Raw genomic sequence first — 24,003 nt, 5'->3', positions numbered from 1 at the left:
CATGGACTACAATTCCCATCAGCCCCTGCCAGCATGGCCAATTGGGGCTGATGGGAATTGTAGTCCATGCACATCTGGAGCACCATTGGTTGGCCACTCCTGGCTTAGAGGGTCTGGGACAAAGAGCTAGCAAGAGCTTGGGAAGCGAACCTGTCAGCTAACGCAGGTCGTACTCCAAGCTGGTCCCCAGGTGGGTTCAATTCTGTGGTCAGCCAGCTTACCTGGGATCCCGCCTCGATCCCACCTCCCAAAGCAGGCGGGCAGAATAAACTCTAGCGGCTTCCTCCAGATCAGGCCCTCAAACCTTCTGCACGCATCTCTTTGCAAACTCTATTCTCCTAGGGCTGTGGCCTGACTTTAACGTAGACTAGACCAATGTAATTACATTCTCTCCGGCCAGCCATCAGCCGTAAGACCTGGACTTCCTCACTTCAAGACGCTTCTCCTTAGAGCCTTAATATCCCCCCCCCCACCGTCCTGGTCAAGACAATGCTGTTTTCAAATATCTTAACGCGGAAAGCCCATGGCCTGAACCCAATTACACTACTTTGGTTGCATAGACCTCGTGAGGTGGGCCGCAGGCTGGGGAGGGGGGGTCCAGCGGCAGTGTTTTACAGACCAAGGGAAAACTGGTGGCCAGGAAGGACATCCCTTGTGATTCCTGCTTCATGGTTTTCCTTAAGTCCCTGACCATTAGGGCAGGAGCTACATAAAATGGTCAGCCTGGCCCTTGCTCCCAAACATGGTGGCTCCAGCGATCCCCTTGCCCCATCAGTAACCCAGTGCAGTGCTTGAAATAGGGTGGCAGGAGCTGTGCTCTGATCTCTATTCCAGGCATTCCCATGCCTTGCAGGCTGTTTTATATGGTGATCTCTTGTTCGCTTTTCTGGCTATGAGGGATACCTGGGGCCGGGATAGTAGGGAAACAGGTGCCCGTCCACCTGGCCCTTTTGTTGGTTGAGATCAGCACGAGAGGCCTGCCCCAGCAGCTTGAAATTGGATCGTCCTCCCATCGGGTCTCTCTCTCTGTCTGCATGTCTCCAGTGGCCCCCATGCAGACGGGTAGAGGGCAGAGCACTTTCCAGGGGCCAAGTAGGCCTCCCAGAATCGCCACCACCGCTGGGGAAGCTGGCAAAGAAGGCTAGCCTGTCCCTAAAGAGAGCCCAGCCGGGTAGCTCCAGATTGCACCTGTTTGACTTTCAGGTGGATGAGCAGGTAAATGCCCTCCCCGGATCGGTTCTTCTGGGCTACATCACCTGAGCAACTGCTGGGGCACAGCAAGGGAGTGGGACCTGATTCAGCAGGCTAGTGCAGAGTCTTATGGGGCTGGGGCGCCCCTTCAGAGGCAGAAGGTCCCACCGGGCTCACTGGCCCATCTTCTCATGTCGCTTTGAGTGTGTCCAACTGCCCTCACAACTGGTTGTGCTTGTGCCTCCGGGACTGGTACGGCATGCCCCACCTCCAAAATAAGTTGAAATGCTTTTGTCCGTGCCCTATGGACCGGGCTGGTGGGATGACACCTGATGCCTCTGGGCTGGTCTTTTTCTATTGGTATTCCCATGCCGGAGGGAAGGGAAAAGGAGGGGGCGGAGAAATCTGGGTTGGTAATTTGGGTGTGGGCAGGAGGAGGGATGGCATCAGTGTTGGCTTGGCAGGGGACGTGTGCAGACTCTTTTGGATGGCGGTGCTGGTTATTGCATCTAAAACCGAGCCCCAGCTAGCAGAGAGACTGCTCTGCAATTCTTCCCCAGAGAGGCACTTCCACAACGGCCCTCCTTGTGTTCGTGGGCAGAGGCAAGATTTGTTGTGGGGTTCGGGGTCCGGGACTGCTCTTCTTCCGGTACATTCTAGGAAGAGTCTTGATTCCAAACCTAGATATCTTCTCAACCAGACTCTGTAAGTCACGGAGGGGCGGGGATTTGCTACCTCCTTTTTTGTGTTAGTGAGTCAGAATGCTTTGTTGTTAGCTACGGTTTTCTTGCAGGGAAATCGTGAGTTATTCTGGGGTAAGACGTAGAGGAAAAGAGAAGAGAGGAAGAGAAGAGGCCAGTAGGAACAGGCTCTCCTGTCCTTTGCCTATTGAAAATGCCTCCATCTGTTTTTCTTGCCCTATACCAGCAGTGGGAAGTCCTTCCATGCCTGGCAGCACAGGACTCCCAACGGTAGTCCTGGAGTCCACCATGATCTGTGCATTCCAGCCCTGCACAAGTCCCAATTCCCTTAGCGCAGGCATGAGTGCCCTGGAGATAGGGTGGGGCTGAGATTTATTGGGTGCAGGCATGGAGCGCAATTCTAGAATCGGCTCCAGGCCCCAGGTTATTTTGAACTGCTCTGAATGAACCAAAAAATGCTGTCACCGGCACTAAAGTCCCATCTGGAATGCAGTGAATCTCAGCCTAGGCAGCACCATGCAGACCCGGCCCAGTCCACCATCTCCAACATGCCCACTGCCTCGCCATTCTCTCAGCCACCTTCCCAGCCCAGCTGCCCAGGAGTTCCCAGCCCTAGCCTGCCTCAGCAAGAAAATAGCAGTCCATCTGCTCCTGTCTCCCAAATGTCCCTGAACACCTAGGCCTGTCTTTCCCAAAATGTCCTGTCCTGTTGGTGCTTACCACTGCCTGTGGCAAGTGGGATTGTGGGAGGATGTTGCCCTAAGCTGAGGCTGAGGCCCTGAATTTTGCCAAAAGCTTGGTGGAGGGTTATCCTGATGCGGGGCTGTTTCCCCCAGCGGTGGACGGTGTCAGTCCACCAAGTGTCTCTGCTAATTTCTGTCTCTCTTCCTCTCAGGCTTGCTAGGACGGGAGGTGGTCCTTTGCATTAGCCAAACTCTTGGGCACTCTTGACTGTGGGTGAGGGCAAATGCCGGAACAAGCTGGCACCACTGCTGTGTCAGCCCCCCCCCCCCCCCATCAGATCCGTCAAAGGCTGCCTTCTAGTTTTGCCCTCAGTGGTCTCTGGTCCCCCAAATTGTGCATCCCAATAAATTTGTGGCTCCTGAACATTCCAGCGGCCCCCCTAATGACCCCAAGCATCAGGTCAGGGTCTGATGCAGTCCTGTGCTGGGATGGATGCTGTTAGTTAGCTAGATCCTGGCTTGGCATCCCCCTCCCCGGCAATGCTGTTTTCTCTCTTTGCAAAGCTGTAGATGCTAGTCTGGGTTTCTTTCTGCTTCTCCCTGCCTTTGCTCCAAGATGCTTGAGCACAGCCAACTAGCGGAGGACATTTCCCCCCATGCTAGAAACACCAGCACCAGAACCTTGCAGATGGAAGGGTGCCCTCCAGAGTTCTGTTACCTGCATCTCCGCAATTAGAAACTGACTCCCCACCCCCCCACGTAGCCTCACATCCCTCAAGAGGATTGAAACCAGCAGATCCTTCTGTCCTCTCCCTTTTTCTGGGGGGGGGGGGTGTGTGTGTTTATTGTTGGGAGTGCTGGATTTTACTTCCTATAAACGCTGTAAGATTATTCTCCCCACCTCTCCATATCTCGAATCCTTCATGCAGCTGCTGCCAGTCTCCTGTCCACTGTGCTGTTCCTTTGCTGCACTGGAGTCCCTGTCCCAAGCATGAGAACGGGTCCAGTGGTTGGAGCTAGAGATTGTCTTTTCCCCCCAAACTAATTCCTGATCAAAGCAGCGAGAATCCAGAACGGCCGGCTGCTTCTTGCTGAGAAGAAGAGTTAGTTGCAAGAATTTGCTGGGTCCTCACTAGGGTAGACTTAGGTGGCATCAGAGAGAGCATCAGGTGGCATCAGGAGAGCAGCAGTGGCGTAGGAGGTTAAGAGCTCGTGTCTCTAATCTGGAGGAACCGGGTTTGATTCCCCCGCTTCTGTCAGCTTCTGAGCTGTGGAGGCTTCTCTGGGGAATCTAGATTAGCCTGGGCACTCCCACACACGCCAGCTGGGTGACCTTGGGCTAGTCACAGCTTTGTGAGCTCTCTCAGCTCCCACCCACTTGCTACAGGGTGTTTTGCTGTGAGGGGGGAAGGCATGAGACAGGCCCTTTGGAGTCTCCTGCAGGAGAGAAAGGGGGGATATAAACCAAACCTCCTTCTTTCTTCATCTTCTGGGGCACACTTGTTGGCACAAAAGCCAGCTGGATTCTGCCCCTCAGCCCCCATCCCGAGAGCTAGCTGTGGACAGACTGACCTGGTTCCAAACCCTGTGAAATCTGGCTTGCAGAGATTTCAGAACATTCACCGCTCTCATAGCATAACAGCACAGGGAACCATGACCTTATTTTCCCACTAGCTCAAATCCTTAACAGTAAATCTCTTGAGTGGTTGCATCCCGCGTGCTCTCCAGATACCGTGGACTGCAATTACCGCTGGTAAGGGGTTGAGGGGGAAACTGTGGTCCATGCACATCTGAGAGTCAGCAGGTTGCAGACCCTTGCGAACTGGACAGCCCCGGGCTTTGCATTAGTGGGGGCTGACTAATCTCTAAAATCCTGCCATGTTTGTGAGAAGGCCGTCGTTTTTTGTCCCAGCCAAGGAAGTGATCTTTGTGGAAACACTTCGTAAGGCCTCTGGTCAAATTAGCTCTGTCTCTGCAGCCCGAAATTGGTTTTTACTGAGTATCATTTTTTCCACGAGACAGTTAAGCTTGGATGTGTCGACTAAAGCAGGAGTCCCCAACATCGTGCCCACAGGCATCAGGGGTCCAGAGGCACCTCCCAGCACCCAGAATGGAAGGGGCCGGGCGGTGCTTTTGCCCAGCAAAGCTTCTGATTGGCCACTGGAAATGTTATTGTCTGTGCAGATTTTTCACAATGTCGCTTTGGCAGTAACTTCCAAAAAAGCCAAATTGTGTGTAACGTATATGACGGAGGAACAAGACAGCGCGTCACACACTGAAGACGGAGGATCAACATTTTCAATAAATGTATTGATATGTTGTTGTTGTTGTTGTTGTTGTTGTTGTTGTTGTTGTTGTTGTTGTTGTCGTCCAGTTACTGAATCCTATGATTGTACATCCAATTTTTTTGAAAAACAAGTAAAATATTTTTTCAACAAGTTCATTTTTGAGATATATAATCCATATCTTCAATATCTACTAAACGAAAATAGTTCTTTTTTTCAATATCTTTAGGATGATTATATTCCATCATCTTTAGGATGATTATGTTCCGAAAGATATTGAAGAAAGGAACTATTTTCGGTCAGTAGATATTGAAGATATGGATTATATATCTCAAAAATTAAGAATATGGAACGTTCTAAAAGAGTTTGTTCCTGTGATAATGCCACGGGTTGAAAAGTCAATTTTGACCATCCCCGTTTCATGCCCCAAATACAATAAGATACGCATGAAATACATGGAATTTCCATTTTCTGTAATGTCTTATAAGTACAGAGTGTTATAAGATACCCAATTCCGAACAGCTCTGATGTGCTCTTTTGTGAAACTGTGGCAAACTTTATAATTGAAATTAGTAGTCGAACTGTATTTCTTAAACCTTGTTTGTTTTAAAATTTTGTCCCGTTTTATACGCCAATAAAGGCTCTGTGTTGCGTTGTTGTATATCTCAAAAAAACTAACTCTGTTGTTGGAAAAATATTTTACTTTGTTTTTTCAAAAAAAATTTGACGCATAAATCATTGGATCTGTAACTGGACAATTATAATAATAATAATACACATATAAATGGCATTATTGAAAATATTGATTCCTCCACTTAAAAAAGCGGACGTTGTCTTGTTCCTCCGCCATATAATGCTACACACAATTTTGTCGCTTTGGCAGTAACTGCCACTCACAGCACACGGATCTTCAGCATCCGCAGGTCAAGCTCCAGCCGCCATTTTGTGACTAGGTGAGCTCCTCTTTGTGAGCCACGTCGTGCCGCCGAATTGTGTGAAGTACCTACAGGTATAAAAGGTTGGGGACTCCTTGTTCCAGAGAAGTGGATTGTCCCCAGAATCCTCACAAGTGGGGTTACAAGCAACATTCATTCAGTAGTGTTCAAAATATTTAAGCCAAAAAGCTCAAGCTGACAACGAATAAAATCAAAGAAATATTGTATTCAGGCCAACAAAAGGGCAAGCTAGCATCAGAGGAGCCACACTCAAATGGCTGCGGTCACCTACTTTTATAGGATTAAGGCAGGTGACATCAAAATGGCAGAAAAAGAATACACCCCAAAGTACCATCGTCGTCATCAATCAATCACTCAAGAAGGGGGAGATCATCCCCTCACCCATCAGAAAAAGGACAGACATGGTGCCAGCAAGCATTACGAGGCCCAAATGAACACATAATTTAATATCTCCCAAATTCCACTCAAAAGCTAGCAGCGGCGGTCTATCATATTGTAACTACTAATAGAAAAAAGAAAAGTAAAGTGTGTGAGGCTGCATGATTCTTGTTCAGCAGCTTTATGGTTGCCAACACCCCATTATAAGGAAAAGAATAATGGTGGGGGATAGTCTATCCAATCCAAAGCCTCGACAGGCATTTATAAATTATAGAGTTAGTGTAAGTGCATTTATCTACCTGAGATTAAAATATTAAAATACATTAAAACAGCTGCTGGAACATTCACAACATTCACTTATCAATACAAAATAATCAGTCAAGTACTACTATGTAGGTACCGATTGCTTCTGCCCAAATAGTTCTCAAAAAACTTGCAACATTCTCACATAATGAGATCACAGGAACCGCTTTGAGTAGTAGCACCATGAACAGATGGTAGCCCAACATCATTTGAGCTCTCTATCAATGGATAGATGTATATAGAGCGTGAACGGTTCGTGGCATTGACATTCCAATAGTACATGTTGAACAGTCCAACAACCGCCATATTACTAAGTGCATAACTCTGTTCTCGTGAGTGGAGTGTTGCACCTCGTGCCAAGAGTCATGAAGCAAGTAGGGCAGAGCGCCAAACAGCCAGCGGCACAGCCGTTGTTTGGGGTTGTACAAAATGTACAAATAGTTGGCACAATGGTCTGATCGGACAATTCTGCTGGGTCCGTGGAGAGCAGCTTCTCTCCGCACCATTTCCAGCTTCTCTTTCACTAAAAAAACAGATTTAATTTCATTTTGAATTCTGATGGTAGACATAGTTTGAAGGATAGCCCCGGCAGGCTACTTAGTGGGATTAGTTTAAAACCCTTTAACAGGGCTATCTTGCCTAAAGTAGGTAGAAGGCTGCTGTATCGCCTTCCAGTTGGCCCCAGCCTCCTTCCAACCACTGGATTCTCTTGCCTCGCGGTAATCCTCCAGGGCAGCTCAGAAGGCCGGGACTCTTTGCACCTTCCTGAGATCTGTCTGCTGCATGAAACCACCTGTGTTGGACTATCTTGGAGAACACAGGTTCCTCTGGGAAATGTCGATACGGTTTTTCTCCTGCCTATTGGTTGTCTCCTGTTCATGTACTCATGTGTTGCATTTGTGTGTCTGTTCCATTCTGAGTCGGACCCCAGGATTACAGCGGTGACTTTACAGCCCCAGACGGAGTCTGCATATTCAGTGAGAGGGAGACGACCCAGCTGTTTCCAGGGCCAGGGAGGTCTTCTTTCTGGCAATCTAGCAGATTGGGACAAAGGGAGCATTGCTGGGAGGGAGGCAGACATTCGTGGATAATAGCTGTAGCTAGGCTTCACGGGCAGCAGGGCGAGGGAGGCTAGAGCTCGTGCACTCCCAATCTGAGAACCGGGAGTTTGATTCCCCGCCTGTCAGCCTGGAACTGTGGAGGCTGGATCTGGGGAATTCAGGATTAGCCTGTACACTCCCACACACGCCAGTTGGGTGACCTTGGCTAATACAGCTCGGAGCTTCCTCTTAGCCCCAACCTACCCCACAGGTGTTTGTTGTGAGGGGGAAGGGCGATTTGTCAGCTCCCTTTGAGTCTCCCGCAGGAGAGGCGGGGAGATAACCAAACTCTTCTCTTCTTTCCTACGAAAAGACTTAAATCTAGCCGAAATGCACGGAAAAGACTCCAAACGGGAACGAAAAAATAATGGTATCTTCAGGTCAGTAGGTTGAGCACAACCATCTCTGACACGGGTACTGCAGCGTGTTGCTGGAAAAACGTCCTCGGTGGCGCTTGGCTGCCTTGAGGCTTGAGAGAGGACAAACCCGGGCTTCTCAGGAAGGGGCCGATGTCTGGGGGAAGCAACCCACTCTGCTGCCGTCTGGGGGGGACGGCCGGCTTGTTCCTGGATGAACCTAACTGTGTTTGTGATGTGTCCCCGCAACGGCTGGCCGTTTTGTTGTGGAATGCTCTTCTTCGATGTCTTCCGACGCTGACCTCCTCCTTCTCCTGTTGCTCTGTGGGCCCTAAGCAGCTGTGGGGAGCACCAAGTGTTGCATTCTGACTCCAGTTCCTTTGTGCATCATGATAGAGAGGCAAGGTATCTAGGGAAACGTGAACAAAACAAGAGAAATTAAGGTCAGTTGTTCCTTGCAACACATTCGTGGTTGCCTTCCACTGGTGTTTGTGTTTTTTCCTGAAGGCTTTTGGTGACACTGAATAACGTGCCCTGCTTTTGCAACCAGTTGAGTGTGCATTGTACTGTACCTGTTGCATTGGTACCTGTTTCCGGTCAGACATCCCCGAAAATAGCATCTTAGGTAGAGGTTCTGCCTAAGTGCTTAAATATAAGGTATCCCCAAAGCAGACGAGTAGTGCTTGTCAAAGGTCCAACAACAGAACATGGGAATGCCTCACTGCAGCCAACACTGAAATATCTACAGACCTGACTGCCTGCAACTCTGCACATCTCCACATGCCAGATGCAGGCTGAACAGTCAGGAGAGAATGTTGTTAGAACACGGCCACAGCCTGAAACCACAGCACCCAAAAAAAAAGAACACAGAAAAATAAGACATCCTGAAAATCAGACATAGCGATCTTGGGAGCAAAATTAATATAAGACACTGTCTTATATTCGGGGAAACACGGTAGCTGTTAGCTTTCCAGTAAATGTGCTTTGGTTTATAATTTTAATTCCTCTTTTAGGCACATTTGCCCACCAATGCCGACATATCCCTCTGTGCTGCATCTGGAAAGTTTTGTATCGGGCCCCTACTAGACTCTCTTAAGGACTAAGAGCTGCAATCTGAATTTCCAGTGTCTCTTTAACATCACTATAGTGAAGGGAGAGCTGGCAACTCCATTAGTACCTCCTGCCTCGGGTGATCTCAAATCTTCCATCCACTGGGCTTATTCCCTGAGAGCTAATAATCTTCTCTAGGGTGACACTGGAGAGCTAATAATCTTACTCTAGGGCAGTGGTGGCGAACCTTTGGCACTCCAGATGTTATGGACTACAATTCCCATTCAACCATCCTAGAACTACTCAACAGGAACAATTAACTGGGAGGGATCACATGACCCTTGGATTGGGCCATGCTGGCAGGGGCTGATGGGAATTGTAGTCCATAACATCTGAGTGCCAAAAGGTCTCACACCACGCTCCAGGGGTAACACTGGTCCCCTGGAGAGCTACAATCTTCCTAGGTGACACTCACTATAGGTAAGACCACAGGACTAGAAACCCCTGGGATGGGACATGCCCCTGAGTTGACGCCACAATCCCCCCCTACATTGTGCAGCACCTCAAGGGTAAGGAGGACACCCTGATAGTTGAGATTTTGAAACTCTGTATGGACGTGCATCCACTTGGAATAATCCCCTAATGCAAAGCACTGAATCTTTAAAAGAAAAAAATCCTGACTGGCTTCTAAGATGGGAAGGTGTGTTGTTGCTGATAAATATAAATATATTTTTAACATGTATGTGTGTCTAGAAGAATCACTTACCTCCTTTCTAACCGTTGCCACATTTAAAACCTTCAAAATACTGGTTGCATTCAGACTAAATTGGCAACTTCCACTTTTCCCCACTTCCTGATGCAGATTTCCCTAAATAGATTCCCCCACCCCCTGGAGTGGCATTTCACAGGGATCGGGAGATTGCTTTGGAAGCAGGTAGGCAGGACAGGTTGTTTCTCTCCTTGGAAATGGAGTCTGGACCCAGCCCAGTGTGTGTGAACAGATTCTTGTCCTCTAGCTAGAATTGTTGCTGAAGGTGACCTGCGTAGTCACGGCCAGTCCCCACTCCCCACCCATTATTGCGTAAGATATTCTTCTGTGGTCGGAAGGCACCCAGCTAGATTACTCCAGTCCAGTGTTGTCAAATTCAGGAATTCAAAGCTTTTTTCATGCATCATTTTTCTCAGAAGCATATGCTAATGGCAGTACCATTCCTCTCCAAGAAGAAAATGCCTTAAGAACAAGCATAAAGCCTGCTTGGCAGTCCTTAACATGTGTATATGCAGTGGGGGAGTGGCAGAGACAGGTAAATTTAATCTAGAGGAACTGGTTTGATTCCCTTCCACCGGGCTTGAGCTGTGAGGCTTATCTGGGAATTCCAGATTAGCCTGGGCTCTCCAGCACATGCCAGCTGGGTGACCTTGGGCTAGTCACAGTTCTTCTGAGCTCTCTCAGCCTCACCTACCTCGCAGGGTGTTTGTTGTGAGGGAGGAAGGGAAAGGAGTTTGTCAGCCCCTTTGAGTCTCCTTGCAGGAGAGAAAGGGGGGGATATAAATCCAAACTCTTCTTCTTCTAATCCAGACTATAAATGAACCTGACAAGTGCTCAGGGCCACGCACAGTGTTTTGCCAGCAAGTTGTGAATGAGGCGGCCTGAACTGGCAAAGGTGTCCAGCGTGCCTTCAAAGCCACTCTGTTCTTTTGCCCATCTAATTCTCTCTGAACCAGCTGGCAGTGCCAGAATGAGTCTTCACTTGAGGGGGGGTCTAGGCTTGCACCCTTAATACTCTGCTAGGAGGCCTACGAATGAATAAGCCGGTCCATGTTAATTCCTTCTAGAACTCTGTATGTAGGAAATTCGGGACGCTAAGCAGAAGAGGAGATGGGGAACTAACCCACCTAACATCTTTGAGAGAACATAACCTGAGGAGAGATTCTCAAACCTTTTCTCTCCTCCCCCCTTCTAATGGATGATTCCTTCTGCCCCCCTGTGGTTGCAGTAATCGTAAGATCTTCAGGGCCTGAGTGCAGTTAGATGACAGCTTCACATTTATGCTTATGTATGGAATGTCTCCGTTCAGTCCCCCGGTAACGAAGCAGAGGGTTCAGGGCGGGACAGAGATCCTCATATCACCCCCCGCTACCACGCTGGTAGGGATGATGGGAACTGTAGTCCATAAACACCCCGAGGGTCGCTGAAGCGGACACCTGTGCGTAGGTGAAGAGAAAGACCTTTCTTGGCCCAAGACCCTACACCTCCACTGGCAGTCTGAGAAGATAGCAGTGACGTTCGTGGTCTGGTTTAATACAAGGCAGCTTCATATGTACGCTGGCAAATTTGCTCAGGGAAAGTTTCCGCAGAGTCTCCCTCTTTGGCTAAAAGCCGGGCCGGGCGCTTGGGGCCAGTGAATCAATGGTGAAGGTAGAATTTTCTCTCGAGTCCTTTTGCCTTGATGCACTGCTCATCATTCAGCTCATTCGCGACACGAATAATGCACCCTTCAAACGCTTTCAGTGCTCTTTTGAGCCAAAGCGGAATAAAATCCACTTTGCAAAACAGTTGTGGAAAGTGGTTTGAAACGATTATTTTGCGCGGAAGGGGCCACTGTTCCCCGGAAGTGTTGAATTCACGTCTTTTCATTCCAAAGGGATCTTGTTGATGCTCCGCTGTCCCGTTACAGCTCTGTTCTTCAGAGTGAAGGTAGCCACTTGGGGAAATAAAGAGTTAAAGGCAGAGGTGGGATCCAGCAGGTTCCTCGCCAGGTTCCCCGGTGAGTAGCTACTAACTTGTGTGCGCCGAGAGGGGTTACTAATTGCGATTTTGCCACGGATTTTTTTTGCCTTAGTTCCTCTCAAAGCAATAGCACACAGAACTTGAAGTAGTTTATATAGGTGCACTGGCATGCATGGCAGCCTGCTTCGTACGCATTCGCTTCACCAAGGATCCCATGCAGGCCGGGCCAACCTCCATCCACAGCTCCCGTGAAATGCTCCTGCCCCTCTAGAATGCCCCACGCCCCCCCCCCTTGGCCGTGGCCCCCTTTTCCCAGCCCCATTGGGTACCACCACAGTTTGAATCCCACCACCATGGGAACCTGTTACTAAAATGTTTGATCCCACCACTGGTTAAAGGAGCACTGCCCGCTGTTTTTGTACTGTATCCTCAAGGTCTTCCTGAACCCCACAGCATCCCTCCACCTGTCACTTTTTCTATTCTAGGAAGTGGAGCACGAGTCTGATGGCCCACGGAGTTCACAGGTGGCAGAAGTAACTCGCCCTGGAAGGGATCAGCAGTGGGCCACGTAAGAAGAGCGGGGGAGGGGGGGGTCTGGCTGCTTTTTGGCATCGGTGAAGTGATGTGGCTAGAAGTGATATGTTTGAAAAAGCAATTCCTCCAAACATGAAGTGGGACCCATAGCCTATGTTGGCTGCCAGTTGTCATGAAAGACGTATGAAAACCTTGGGGGAGCGGGGGAGGCAGAACTTGCCATTGCCCATTTAAGCAGCAAGTATGGCAGAGGTGGTCCAAGCAGGTTCTCACATATTCCCCGAGAGGGCTACTACTCATTTGTAGCCGAGGGGGGTTACCACGGGCATTTTTGCTCAGCTCTTTAAGCCTCCTATGGCTAAGGAGTCTTCGGCTGAGCAGACTGGTAGAGAGCACAATCCTCTACTCTGGTGGTCAGAGGAGAAAGTTCTTCACCATGTAGCTTTCTCTAGGCTTTCCTCTCCCTTTCTCTCTTCATATGTTATCTCTGAACCTGTAGTATTAAATAGCACAGCTTATAAAGAAGTAGCAGTAAGCAGTTGCTATTCGTAAGTGCTTTGAAGCATTGTTCCTGTTTTCATGAAGTCACACAAACCCCAAAGGCTTCTTAAAGGCCTTTTTGTGCCCATGTCTGCACACACACAAATCCTACTATTTATGGAAGGACCAGGAATCTGAGGTACTTTAGGCTCCCTGACGGCTCAAGTGTATGTCCTATTGAGTTTTTGGCGTGGTGTTTTAAATAAATGGTAGCCACCACTGTATTAGAAACCACCTCTGAATGTCTTCCTTGATGTTTGCCACAGGACACAATGGACTAGCTGTGGCTTCAGGGGAGAACCACTACTCCACGGTGTGGTGTAATGGTTAAGAGCGTTTTGGATCTCTTATCTGGAGAACCAGGTCTTCGAGCCCCCTCAGCTTCTCCACATGAGTGGTGGACTCTATCTGGTGAAGTGGGATTTGTTCTGTTCTATACATGAAGCCTGCTCTACACATGAAGCCCGCTAGTTGTAGTTCTATAAACAGGGAGTTCACTATGCTCTCCAGGATGTTCATGACTACAGCCAAGCTCCTCTGCCAGCCAGCATGGCCAGTTGGCCATGCTGGCAGGGGCTGATGGGAATTGTAGTCCACGAGCATCTGGAGAGCCGCCGGTTGCAGATCCCTGGTCTAAACTGTCTCAGCCCCACCTAACTCACTAGGGAGAGGAAGGAAAGGAGTTTGTAAGCCACTTTGAGACTCCTTACTGGAGAGAAAGGTGGGGTATAACTCCTCCTCCTCCTCCTCACCCCCCCTTGGGTGCCTGGAGCTGACTGCACCCTTCTGTGCAAACTGGCCTGGGGTGAGCATTTCAAGAAACCTCTTACAGTGGTCAAATCCCTGGCAGGGTCTCGACTCCTGGTAACTGCTGCAAGACACTGTCGTTGAGAATCTCCACTCACTGCAGCCGTACCTGATGGATTCCTCTTCTTTGTTCTCTCTTTTCAGGTCAATCACCTGCGTTGTCTCCATGAGTTTGCGGAAGCTCAGGCTACATACTATGCGCAATGCTACCAGTACATGTTGGACCTCCAGAAACAGCTGGGCAGGTAGAGAAACAGAGGGTCCTACAGCAAAGATCCCACCTGGAGAAAGACCCTCTTTGTATCTCTAGGTGCCATTCTTTGAAAGAACAGGCTTCCTTGGCTAGTGCTGGTCCCTTGTCCGCCAAGATCCCTCTTCCTCGTCGTGCAGGTTAGATCCTTCAGATCTGTTCTGTTAGTGGAGGGGCTTTCCATCAACAGAAGCAGCGCTCTTCTAGCAAAACAGATCTATGGGATCCCACCCTGTCTCCCAGAACTAGGACAGAAATAGACTTGGACTAAAAGCAGAGAAAAGTCCTCTACTGGAATAAGGACTACTTTTTTTGTAGTTCATAGGAAAAGGTTCTCCATGAGTTCCACAGATCTTGGCAGATCTTTGCCACAAGCTCCTCATTTGAACTCCACTGCCCATACTGGTAACTTGGACAAGACTGAGAGAGCGGTCCAGGTATTCTAAAGGACCCAGCTCACCCCACCTGTTAATTATTTGTATTTATATCTCACTTTTCTCCCTAGTGGGGAGTTGGGTTGCCCTCTCTGGGCTGGGAGATTTGGGAAATGGAGCCTGAGGAGAGCAGGTTTTGGGGAGGGGAAGGACTTCAGTGGAGTGTAATGGCATAGGGCCTCCTGAAATGACCGTTTGCTCCAGGCGAATCGATTTCTATTGTCCAGAGATTGATTGTAATAGCAGAAGATCTCCAGCCATGACCAGATAGTTGGCGGCCGTAATGAAGACCCAAAATAGTTGGGGTGGCCAACCTATTATTATTATTATTATTATTATTATTATTATTATTATTATTATTATTATTATTATTATTACTACTACTACTACTACTACTACTACTACTACTACTATTATTACTACTATTACTATATTAATTAATTAATTATTAATTATATTATATTATATTATTTATTTATTTATTTAATATACCGCCCCATCCCCGAAGGTCTCTGGGCGGTGTACAACATAAAACAGTATATAAAATAATCATAAATACAAATTCCGTAAATACACTTAAAAACAGCAGTTGTTTCCAAAGAGAGGCGTCTCACAAAAACTTATTTAAACTTAAACTTCAACTTAACCCTCCTAGGAAGAGGGATGGGTGGGGGGGAGATAATGGGTCCTGATGACATTGGGGACCCATGAAATAAAGGGCCCCAGATGTTCACGGACTACAATTCCCATCAGCCCCTGCCAGTTGGCCATGGTGGCAGGGCCTGATGGGAATAGTAGTCCATGAACATCTGGAGCGCCATAGGTTGACCACCCCTGGTAGAATTTCTGGTACCTTTGGGAGAGATGGAACATGGAAGCAGCCTGCCCCACATGGGCCCCTGAACCTGGCTTGTTGCTTGGGTGGCTGTCAGGGAAGGAAGCAGAGGGGGTGCTGGAAGTCTGGCTGCTGCCGAACAGCTGCTCACGTTTGCTTTGTTTGCCTTTTCTTCCATGCTTGCAGCTCCAGAGGAGAAATGTAAGTAGGATGAAGGCAGTTGTGTGGAGAAACCAGGGAACATCCTTCACTTTTCCTGTTGTTTGTCCCCCCTCTACAGTATTAAACGCGCAACACACACCAGAGTCTGAAATAGGATGGCCAGAGATTGTGTCAACTCGGGGATGGTTTGCTGGCCGTTTGCTGGGGATAATTAGGAAAGGAGTTGATAATAAAACTGCAAGGATTGTCATGCCCTTATATAAAGCCGTGGTGCGACCGCACTTGGAGTACTGCGTTCAGTTCTGGTCGCCACATCTCAAAAAGGATATCGAAGAGATAGAAAAAGTGCAGAGAAGGGCAACAAGGATGATTGAGGGACTTTAGCACCTTCCTTATGAGGAGAGGCTATTGGGACTCTTTAGTTTGGAGAGGAGATGTCTGAGGGGGGATATGATTGACGTCTATACAATTATGCATGGGGTCGAAAATGTCGACAGAGAGAAAATTTTCTCTCTTTCTCACAATACTAGAACCAGGGGGCATCCATTGAAAATGCTGGGGGAAAGAATTAGGACTAATAAAAGGAAACACTTCTTCACGCAACGTGTGATTGGTGTTTGGAATATGCTGCCACAGGAGGTGGTGATGGCCACTAACCTGGATAGCTTTGAAAAGGGCTTGGACAGATTTATGGAGGAGAAGTCGATCTCTGGCTACCAATTTTGATCCTCCTGGATCTGAGATTGCAAATGCCTTAGCAGACCAGGTGTTCGGGAGCAGCAGCCGCAGAAGGCCATTGCTTTCACTTCCTGCACGTGAGCTCCCAAAGGCACCTGGTGGGCCACTGCGAGTAGCAGAGAGCTGGACTAGATGGACTCTGGTCTGATCCAGCAGGCTAGTTCTTATGTTCTTATGTCCAAGTTTGGAGTGCTGTTTTTGCTCTTTAATGGTTTGTGGTACAAAAGGGGGCCACACAAGCATGCCCGCGATCTCCGGCCAGCTGCAGGCACTTTGCTTTACATGCCGTGTTCACTGGAATGAGACTGGCAGAAATACGTGGCGGGGTTTTTTTAAAGCCGTGTCCCCGCTACCACCCGTGGGCTCCCTGGTTGTCTCCCATTTGGCTTCCTAGAAACCGGCCAGAACGGTGTTCTTCCAGAAAACTTTTAGCGTATGGTTGGACTGAATTGATCAAGTGGGTTGCTGCCACCCTGCTGATTTCATGACTAATGTGTCTTGGTTCTGCAGTGGCATAGGAGGTTAAGAGCCCGTGTGTCTGATCTGGAGGAACCGGGTTTGATTCCCTGCTCTGCCGCCTGAGCTGTGGAGGCTTATCTGGGGAATTCAGATTAGCCTGTGCACTCCCACACATGCCAGCTGGGTGACCTTGGGCTAGTCACAGCTTCACGGAGCTCTCTCAGCCCCACCTACCTCACAGGGTGTTTGTTGTGAGGGGGGAAGGGCAAGGAGATTGTAAGTCTCTTACAGGAGAGAAAGGCGGGATATAAATCCAAACTCTTCTTCTTCTTTGATTTTTCTAGAAACAGCTGTTTTCGATTGCCAATTTCGATTGCTTTCTTTAGCTTTACAAGACATTGCTTTTGTCTTATGAGCTCCCTTGAGCGTACTTCTGTGGCCAACAAACCATGGATAAATAGTAAAAATTAGGGCAGGAACTCTTGGTAAATAGCTTTTACAGCCTCTTTTTAAGCATAAAGGTCACTAAACTTCCCTTCAGAGGGCTGACCCTGCCCGTTTTCTTCGAGTTCAGTCAGGAAAGGGTAGGATGTAAATCAACATTTAGAAATGTTGTTAAACTACTTTCATGCATATCAGTGTGAGGAGCCCAGTCAAAATTTAACATACCCTGTTTCCCCGAATGTAAGACATCCCCGGAAACTAAGGCGTAGTAGAGGTTTTGCTGAAGTGTGAAATATAAGGCATCCCCCAAAAGTAAGACGTAGCAAAGTTTTTGTTTGGAAGCATGCCCAACGAACAGAACACAGAAAAATAAGACATCCCCTGAAAATAAGACATAGCGCATCTTTGGGAGCAAAAATTAATATAAGACACTGTCTTATTTTCGGGGAAACACGGTATTCCTCTCCCCTTGAATTGTCTGAATACTATGCAGGGGTGGCCAACCTATGGTGCTCCAGATGTTCATGGACTACAATTCCCATCAGCTCCTGCCAGCATGGCCAATTGGCCACACTGGCAGGGGCTGATGGGAATTGTAGTCTGTGAACATCTGGAGTGCCAAAGGTTGGCCACCCCGGGGAGGAATTTCTTGAACAGCAGCCTCCCTCTTGTTTCTAGTCTGCTAGAGAGATCTTGTTCGATGGTTCCATTTGCAGCCATTTTTACCGTGGGTCTACTGCAAATTGGTGCAAAAGCAAATATGGAATAAGGCCTCTCTTGTGTTGCACCCACATTAGGAAATGAGAAAAATCTGATTGTTTTCTCAATACCACATGGAAACAAATAATTTCCTATGTCACCAGTTTTTCCTGGATATTGATAAAGGTTTGTTACTTTAGCTATTACATTTTAATAGCTTTTGTTCTAGACTCGTCTTCATCCCTTGCTTCTGAGGCTGCACTCAGGTCACTCTGACAAATTGTGGATTTTAAATTGTGATTCGATCAATCTGTGATTAGTTGTGGGCAGCTATATACAAGGCAGTTCAACAGTCAGGTTTGTTGGATGGCGTTAGACTGGGATTTCAAAGCAGGGATTGTTAGATGCAGTTTCTACTAATCGTGGTTTGTTGCAAGGTCTGAACTGCCAAACCGCCTCTCTGCTGGCTAAGGAAGATGACCTCCCTGATAACAGGTAGAGGTGACACGAAACAGGCAAGCCAGGGTTTATGTAGCAACTAGTGTTTGTTAACTTGTGTTATACAGACTAACTAGAAATCATTGCGATGTTTGAATGTAGCATATAAATCAGTGGTGGCGAACGGTGGCACTCAGAGCCCTCTCTGTGGGCACACGCAAACAGAGTGCCCCCAAACACATCTAGGCTAACCTGGGCCGCTGGGCTCGATTATTAGCATTAAACCTAAGACCTAGTTTTGTGGAAGCAGCGTAGGTAACCCTGTTCAGCGCTGTTAAACCCCACTGGTTTTCATGCGAAGAACTAAAGCGCACTCCTTTACCTGGGAGTAAGCTCGGATGCTGGCAATGGGGCTTGCTTCTGAGTAAACCCTCCTAGGGTCGTGATTCACCCGTTGAAAGAGTTGTATGGTTGCTTCAAAGCAAAGCCACCGACTATTACCAAGCTTACTCCTGAGTAACGCACGCCTCGGAGCCAACCGTTTTCTCTAAACTAAAACCTCAGTATTCAGGTTAAATTGCCGTGTTGGCCCTTTGCGATAAATAAGTGGGTTTTGGGTTGCAATTTGGGCACTCGGTCTCGAAAAGGTTCGCCATCACTGATATAAATGGTTTTGGAAGAAAAGACAGATGTGTGTGATCTTTTTGGAGGTTTGGGTCTTAACTCATCTTCTTCCCTCCTTCTACCCTAAAGGCTTCCTGGAACGTTTGTGGGCAACGCAGAATCCACATCGCCTCCCCCTGCCACTGCCTCCCCCACTGCCCTGGCTGCTGCCCCCGGCCCAGCAGTGCCCACCATTCCGGTGGTGCCCACTGTTGTTGGCGTGCCCAACTCTGCCCCGGCTGTCGAAGGTCTGAGCCCCAGTGATGTCAAGCCCCCTGCCAGCGGGACCCGGAAGGCCCGAGTGCTCTACGACTACCAGGCAGCCGACAGCAGCGAGCTCTCCTTGCTTGCCGATGAGGTGGGTCTCACTTTCAAAGGCACCGAGTCAGTTCCCAAAGCTGTTTCGGCAGATGCTGGTGAAGTTTGACGGTGTGAAATTTTCCCAAGTTCTCAACAGCATACCATGAGTTAAGCCTGTGGGGATATAAACATTTACTATGATCCAAGAAGACTTTCCTAGGTGAATTTTAATGGCTTGTGCTACAGGGTGACAGCTTGAAGTTGATATATTTGGAAACTAGAATAGTTAAACCACCAGAAGGGCGTCCATATTTTTTTTACTCTAGAAGCGCTAAGGCAGTGTGAGCGCTAACCATTAAGGGTTATATCAGTAGATGCCCAAGTTTCTTGAAGTAGGATCAAGTCAAATTTTCTCAAATAGGAAATGAAACTAGGATTGATACTCCTCCTGCTCCAACCAGCAACATTCCAGGAGAGGAATTCAGTACTTGGGGAATTTCTCAGTCAATTACCATCACCTAGGGCCGTGGTGGCGAACCTTTGGCACTCCAGATGTTATGGACTACAATTCCCATCAGCCCCTTCCAGCATGGCCAATTGGCCATGCTAGCAGGGACTGGTGGGAATTGTAGTCCATAACATCTGGAGTGCCAAAGGTTTGCCACCACTGACCTAGGGACACAATATCAGTTACATTTTGTTGAATACAACCATTTTTTAAATTAACCAAATTAGCTGATGGTGGAGACAAAATTGCGTCAGACCTAGCATTACTCGTATGATGGACAATAGCCTTTGTTGGAAGCTTAAATACAGTATCTGGAGAGTCAACAGGAGGATTTGATGAACTTGGAGACCGGTTTGCGTTTGAAGAAGACACTTCCTTATCTAAGTTCAGCCCATTAGGAGCCTTCATGATATTGATGAATTGTACATAAGAACATAAGAACTAGCCTGCTGGATCAGACCAGAGTCCATCTAGTCCAGCATTCTGCTACTCGCAGTGGCCCACCAGGTGCCTTTGGGAGCTCACAGGCAGGATGTGAAAGCAAGGGCCTTCTGCTGCTGCTCCCGGGCACCTGGTCTGCTAAGGCATTTGCAATCTGAGATCAAGGAGGATCAAGATTGGTAGCCATAGATTAACTTCATAAATCTGTCCAAGCCCTTTTTAAAGCTATCCAGGTTAGTGGCAATCACCACCTCCTGTGGCAGCATATTCCAAACACCAATCACACGTTGCGTGAAGAAGTGTTTCCTTTTATTAGTCCTAATTCTTCCCCTCAGCGTTTTCAATGGATGCCCCCTGGTTCTAGTATTGTGAGAAAGAGAGAAAAATTTCTCTCTGTCAACATTTTCTACCCCAGGCATAATTTCATAGACTTCAATCATATCCCCCCTCAGACGTCTCTTCTCCAAACTAAAGAGTCCCAAACGCGGCAGCCTCTCCTCATAAGGAAGGTGCTCCAATCCTTCAGTCATCCTCGTTGCCCTTGTAATCTAGTTCCTTCCAGTTTGACGGTGTGGATTTTTGCCTGGCCGGTCTGTTGCAAAAGCCTCCGTTGCTGATTTTTTCCTCCCGGGGCTTTGGGTGTCACGTTGTCCATCAGAGTGATTCTTAATGCCATATCACCTTGCTCATTCCCTCATCTGAAGGCTGGCCTGGGTGCTTGTTAAATGTGCAGCGTTAGTAGTGTCCTTTCCCTCCCCAGAAGTGCTGCAAAACACATTCTGGGTCAGGGAGTCACCTTGCCCCACCCCAGCAAACAGCCAACAAGCAGTCGGCCCAGCTCAGGAGCTGTGCTTCCTGAGTTTGAGTATTGGAGGGAGAAAATATGTGTAGCCTCTCCACATTCGGGACAAAAGTTAGTGGAACACACACCTCAGAGGTTGTGGGACAAAAGCCAGCTCTGTGCTGGGCCTGGTTCTCCACAGCTCTGTTTTTTGCCTGCTGCATTCTCAGGGAGCCCTCTGGGGCCTTAATTCCTTTTCTTTTTAGGGAGGGCGACACCAGGTGTATGACTGGCATGGAAGTGGGGGGGGGGGTGTTGCAAGGCTCTTGCTGGCTCAGTGGCCTCTCTCCCTGCAGTCTCTTTCCTCTGGGTCTGCTTTGATGCAGATCCAGACCCCACAGCTGCTGGGCTTGGAGCTGGCACCTTTTGCACCATCTTCTGTTGTTCACTCACTCACCCGCCTTACTGGCCAATGCCACTGGCAGACGCTGCCACACCCCCTCCTGCAACGGACCAGTCCTGGCATCAGGAGGCCGCCTCTTTCCCTCCCCTGGAACACGTCTGTCTGTTAGGATTTCTGCAACTTTTCCTAGAACTGGTTGGTGGGTTTTTACCTTCTCTAGTAATTCAATAAACTTGAGGAGTCATCTCTCAGTCGGCCCAGCTGCTATTTCTGCAGAGGGGAGGAACTACTCTATGTCATTCGTGAAGGCTGTCTTCATTTTTGAAGAAAAGAACGACTGCAGTTTTGGCCTGGTTGAATAGCAATAAGGCTTGTTGGTTTCCAGACTACTACATAGTAGTTGGCATGCCAAATATTGCTTCTCTCCACACCCAACTCTCAGCATTGCCTAGGTACAGGAAAAGGTCAGCATCGATTTAGTTGCCCGTTTCTCAGCTGTATCTCTAGGATAAAGTTGTCTTTGGCACCTCTGTTAATACTTGAGGCTGGTTCACACCTGCCCAGTCCTCCCTTGATTAGGCAATCGGTTTCAGTTCAAACGAAGAGAAAATCAAGTGATATTCATGAATGTCTTTCTGTCTCGCACCCTTTAGAACAGGGGTGGGCAATTATTTTTTCCATGGGGCCGGATAAGAAACAGAAAATATTGTGGAGGGCCGGGCCAAAAGGCTGAACTCAATTCTGCATAATAGGGGCTGATAAGTGACGGACAGGTGCACAGATCAACTTGGAATCAGTGGCAACAGTTCTGCATGCTGGGCACAAAGTCACACAGGCTTAACCTACCTGCGTTGTCACTGTGACAATCAAGGCAACAGTTCTGGGGAGACTTAAGTCCCTTGACCTACTTTTTTCATCGACTGGCGCTTTTGAAAGCCCCGCAGAAGCCGGTTGCCTTGGCTGCCGGCTTCTGCGGGGCTTTCAAAGGCACCTCGCTCCCCAGCAAGGCAGGGGGGCCCGTCAGGGTCATCCGGCGGGCCGGATGTGGCCCACGGGCCGTATAATGCCCAGGTCTGCTTTAGAAGGTATTCAGTTTGGAGGGGTCCAGGCTAGCAAGGTCTTCCCTTCCAAGTTTAGACTGTTCAGATTGCCCCGAGATAAGGAGGCTCGTCTTCAGCAGTGGACTCTTAACGGCTGAAGTTCCCTTTCCAAGCATCGTCTTTTGAGAAGACAGCAAAGGCCCGAGGGCTCGCTTGCGCGAATGGGCTGTTGTGAGCTGGACCTCACAATACAACTCTCGTGGCTAGTTTTCTGATTTGATTTGATTTGATTTATTGTATTTATAAACCGCCCTCCCCCGAAGGGCTCAGGGCGGCGAACAGAACAAACAAATAGAGCACAAATAAAATCAAAGTTAAATATAGCTCTATATGCTAAAATTAACCCCATTAAAATGCAGCATCCTAATACCAAAATTAACGATGGCGACCTACTAGCAATCCCCTAAAAAGAAAAAGGGGAGGAGAGGGAGGGGGGAACGGCAGGGTCCACAGATGTTATAAGAGGGGAGGGGGGGCATCAGCGGCCGGACCCCCCGAAGGCCCGGTGGAACAGATCCGTCTTGCAGGCCCTGCGAAATTCTTTAAGATCCCGCAGGGCCCGCGTAGCTGGAGGTAGAGCGTTCCACCAGGCAGGGGCCAGAGCTGTAAATGGGAGTCGGGGCTTGAACCCAGCCAGCTGTCGGGGCTTGAACCCAGCCAGCCCCCTCCCCCTCTCCTTCCCCCCCTGCATCTTCTTGCACATACCATCTGTTGCACTTTACCACCTATTATCCTCCCAGAGAGGAACCTGACCCCTCCCTTTTCTTTTACTGGGGTGATCTAAATTGAATTGGCCATAATAGGGCACCTATTATGATGCTAACCGCTGTTTTTAAGTAGCTTTTAATGGTTTTTAGTATTATATTGTTGTTATCGATTTAATTAATTGTATATGTGAATGTTGTTCACCGCCCAGAGCCCCCAGGGGATGGGGCGGTTTATAAATCGAAACAATAAATAAAAAATAAATAAAAATAAATAAAGTAGAGAAGGAACAAACTAGCACCTTTCTGAAGCAGCCCTCGGAGAATGGTCAGCAAGCGCAACGGTTTCAGTCTTCCGTGCCATTCAGTCTTCCAAGGACTCTGCAGTTTTTTTGAATGCCGCTTTTGGCCAGTTATTAAAAAGTAGCCCACGTGACTATCATTTTCATCTGAACCTGCAGTTGTGTGGTGATTTGCAAACTCAGCCCCTTGTATTATTATTATATTTATAAACCACTCTCTGTGTCAAATGGGCTCAGAACAGTGTCCAACAGTCCTCGATAAAAATCAACAACACAGAATGCCCATATGGTGGCCGGTGTCCAGAGGACCAGAGAAGAAGTCAGCTAAGTTGGAATGCCGTTGCTGCCCTCAGCCATAAGCCCGGTGGAACAGGCCTGTAAGATCTGTGATGGGTCACACGGGGCCCTGGTCTCATTAGACCAGCGATGGCGAACCTTTTCGAGACCGAGTGCCCAAACTGCAACCCAAAACCCACTTATTTATCGCAAAGTGCCAACACGGCAATTTAACCTGAATACTGAGGTTTTCGTTTAGAAAAAACGGCTGGCTCCGAGACGTGCGTTACTCAGGAGTAAGCTTGGTGGTAGTCGATGGCTTTGCTTTGAAGCATCCGTGCAACTCTTCCAATGGGTGAGTCACGACCCTAGGAGGGTTTTCTCAGAAGCAAGCCCCAATGCCAGCAACTGAGCTTACTCCCAGGTAAAGGATCATGCTTTAGTTCTTCGC

At 48.4% G+C, this 24,003-nt stretch overlaps 1 protein-coding gene across 1 annotated transcript in view; it reads left to right on the top strand.

The window, feature by feature from the left end:
* Positions 1-24,003, top strand: part of SH3GLB2 (SH3 domain containing GRB2 like, endophilin B2) — a 98,178-nt gene that overhangs the window by 71,598 nt on the left and 2,577 nt on the right. The window contains exons 9-16 of the mRNA XM_048512177.1: positions 898-1,092; positions 1,569-1,840; positions 2,949-3,035; positions 11,082-11,151; positions 12,259-12,302; positions 13,760-13,860; positions 15,321-15,335; positions 18,828-19,095. Coding sequence (XP_048368134.1) covers positions 898-1,092; positions 1,569-1,840; positions 2,949-3,035; positions 11,082-11,151; positions 12,259-12,302; positions 13,760-13,860; positions 15,321-15,335; positions 18,828-19,095 — 1,052 coding nt within the window. The remainder of the gene's footprint in view (positions 1-897; positions 1,093-1,568; positions 1,841-2,948; positions 3,036-11,081; positions 11,152-12,258; positions 12,303-13,759; positions 13,861-15,320; positions 15,336-18,827; positions 19,096-24,003) is intronic.

This window comes from Sphaerodactylus townsendi, linkage group LG12 (assembly GCF_021028975.2).
Source record: "Sphaerodactylus townsendi isolate TG3544 linkage group LG12, MPM_Stown_v2.3, whole genome shotgun sequence".
In the NCBI taxonomy this organism is placed as follows: domain Eukaryota; kingdom Metazoa; phylum Chordata; class Lepidosauria; order Squamata; family Sphaerodactylidae; genus Sphaerodactylus; species Sphaerodactylus townsendi.
The sequence above is the reverse complement of the archived record's forward strand: the minus strand, read 5'-3'. Positions and strand labels throughout refer to the sequence as shown.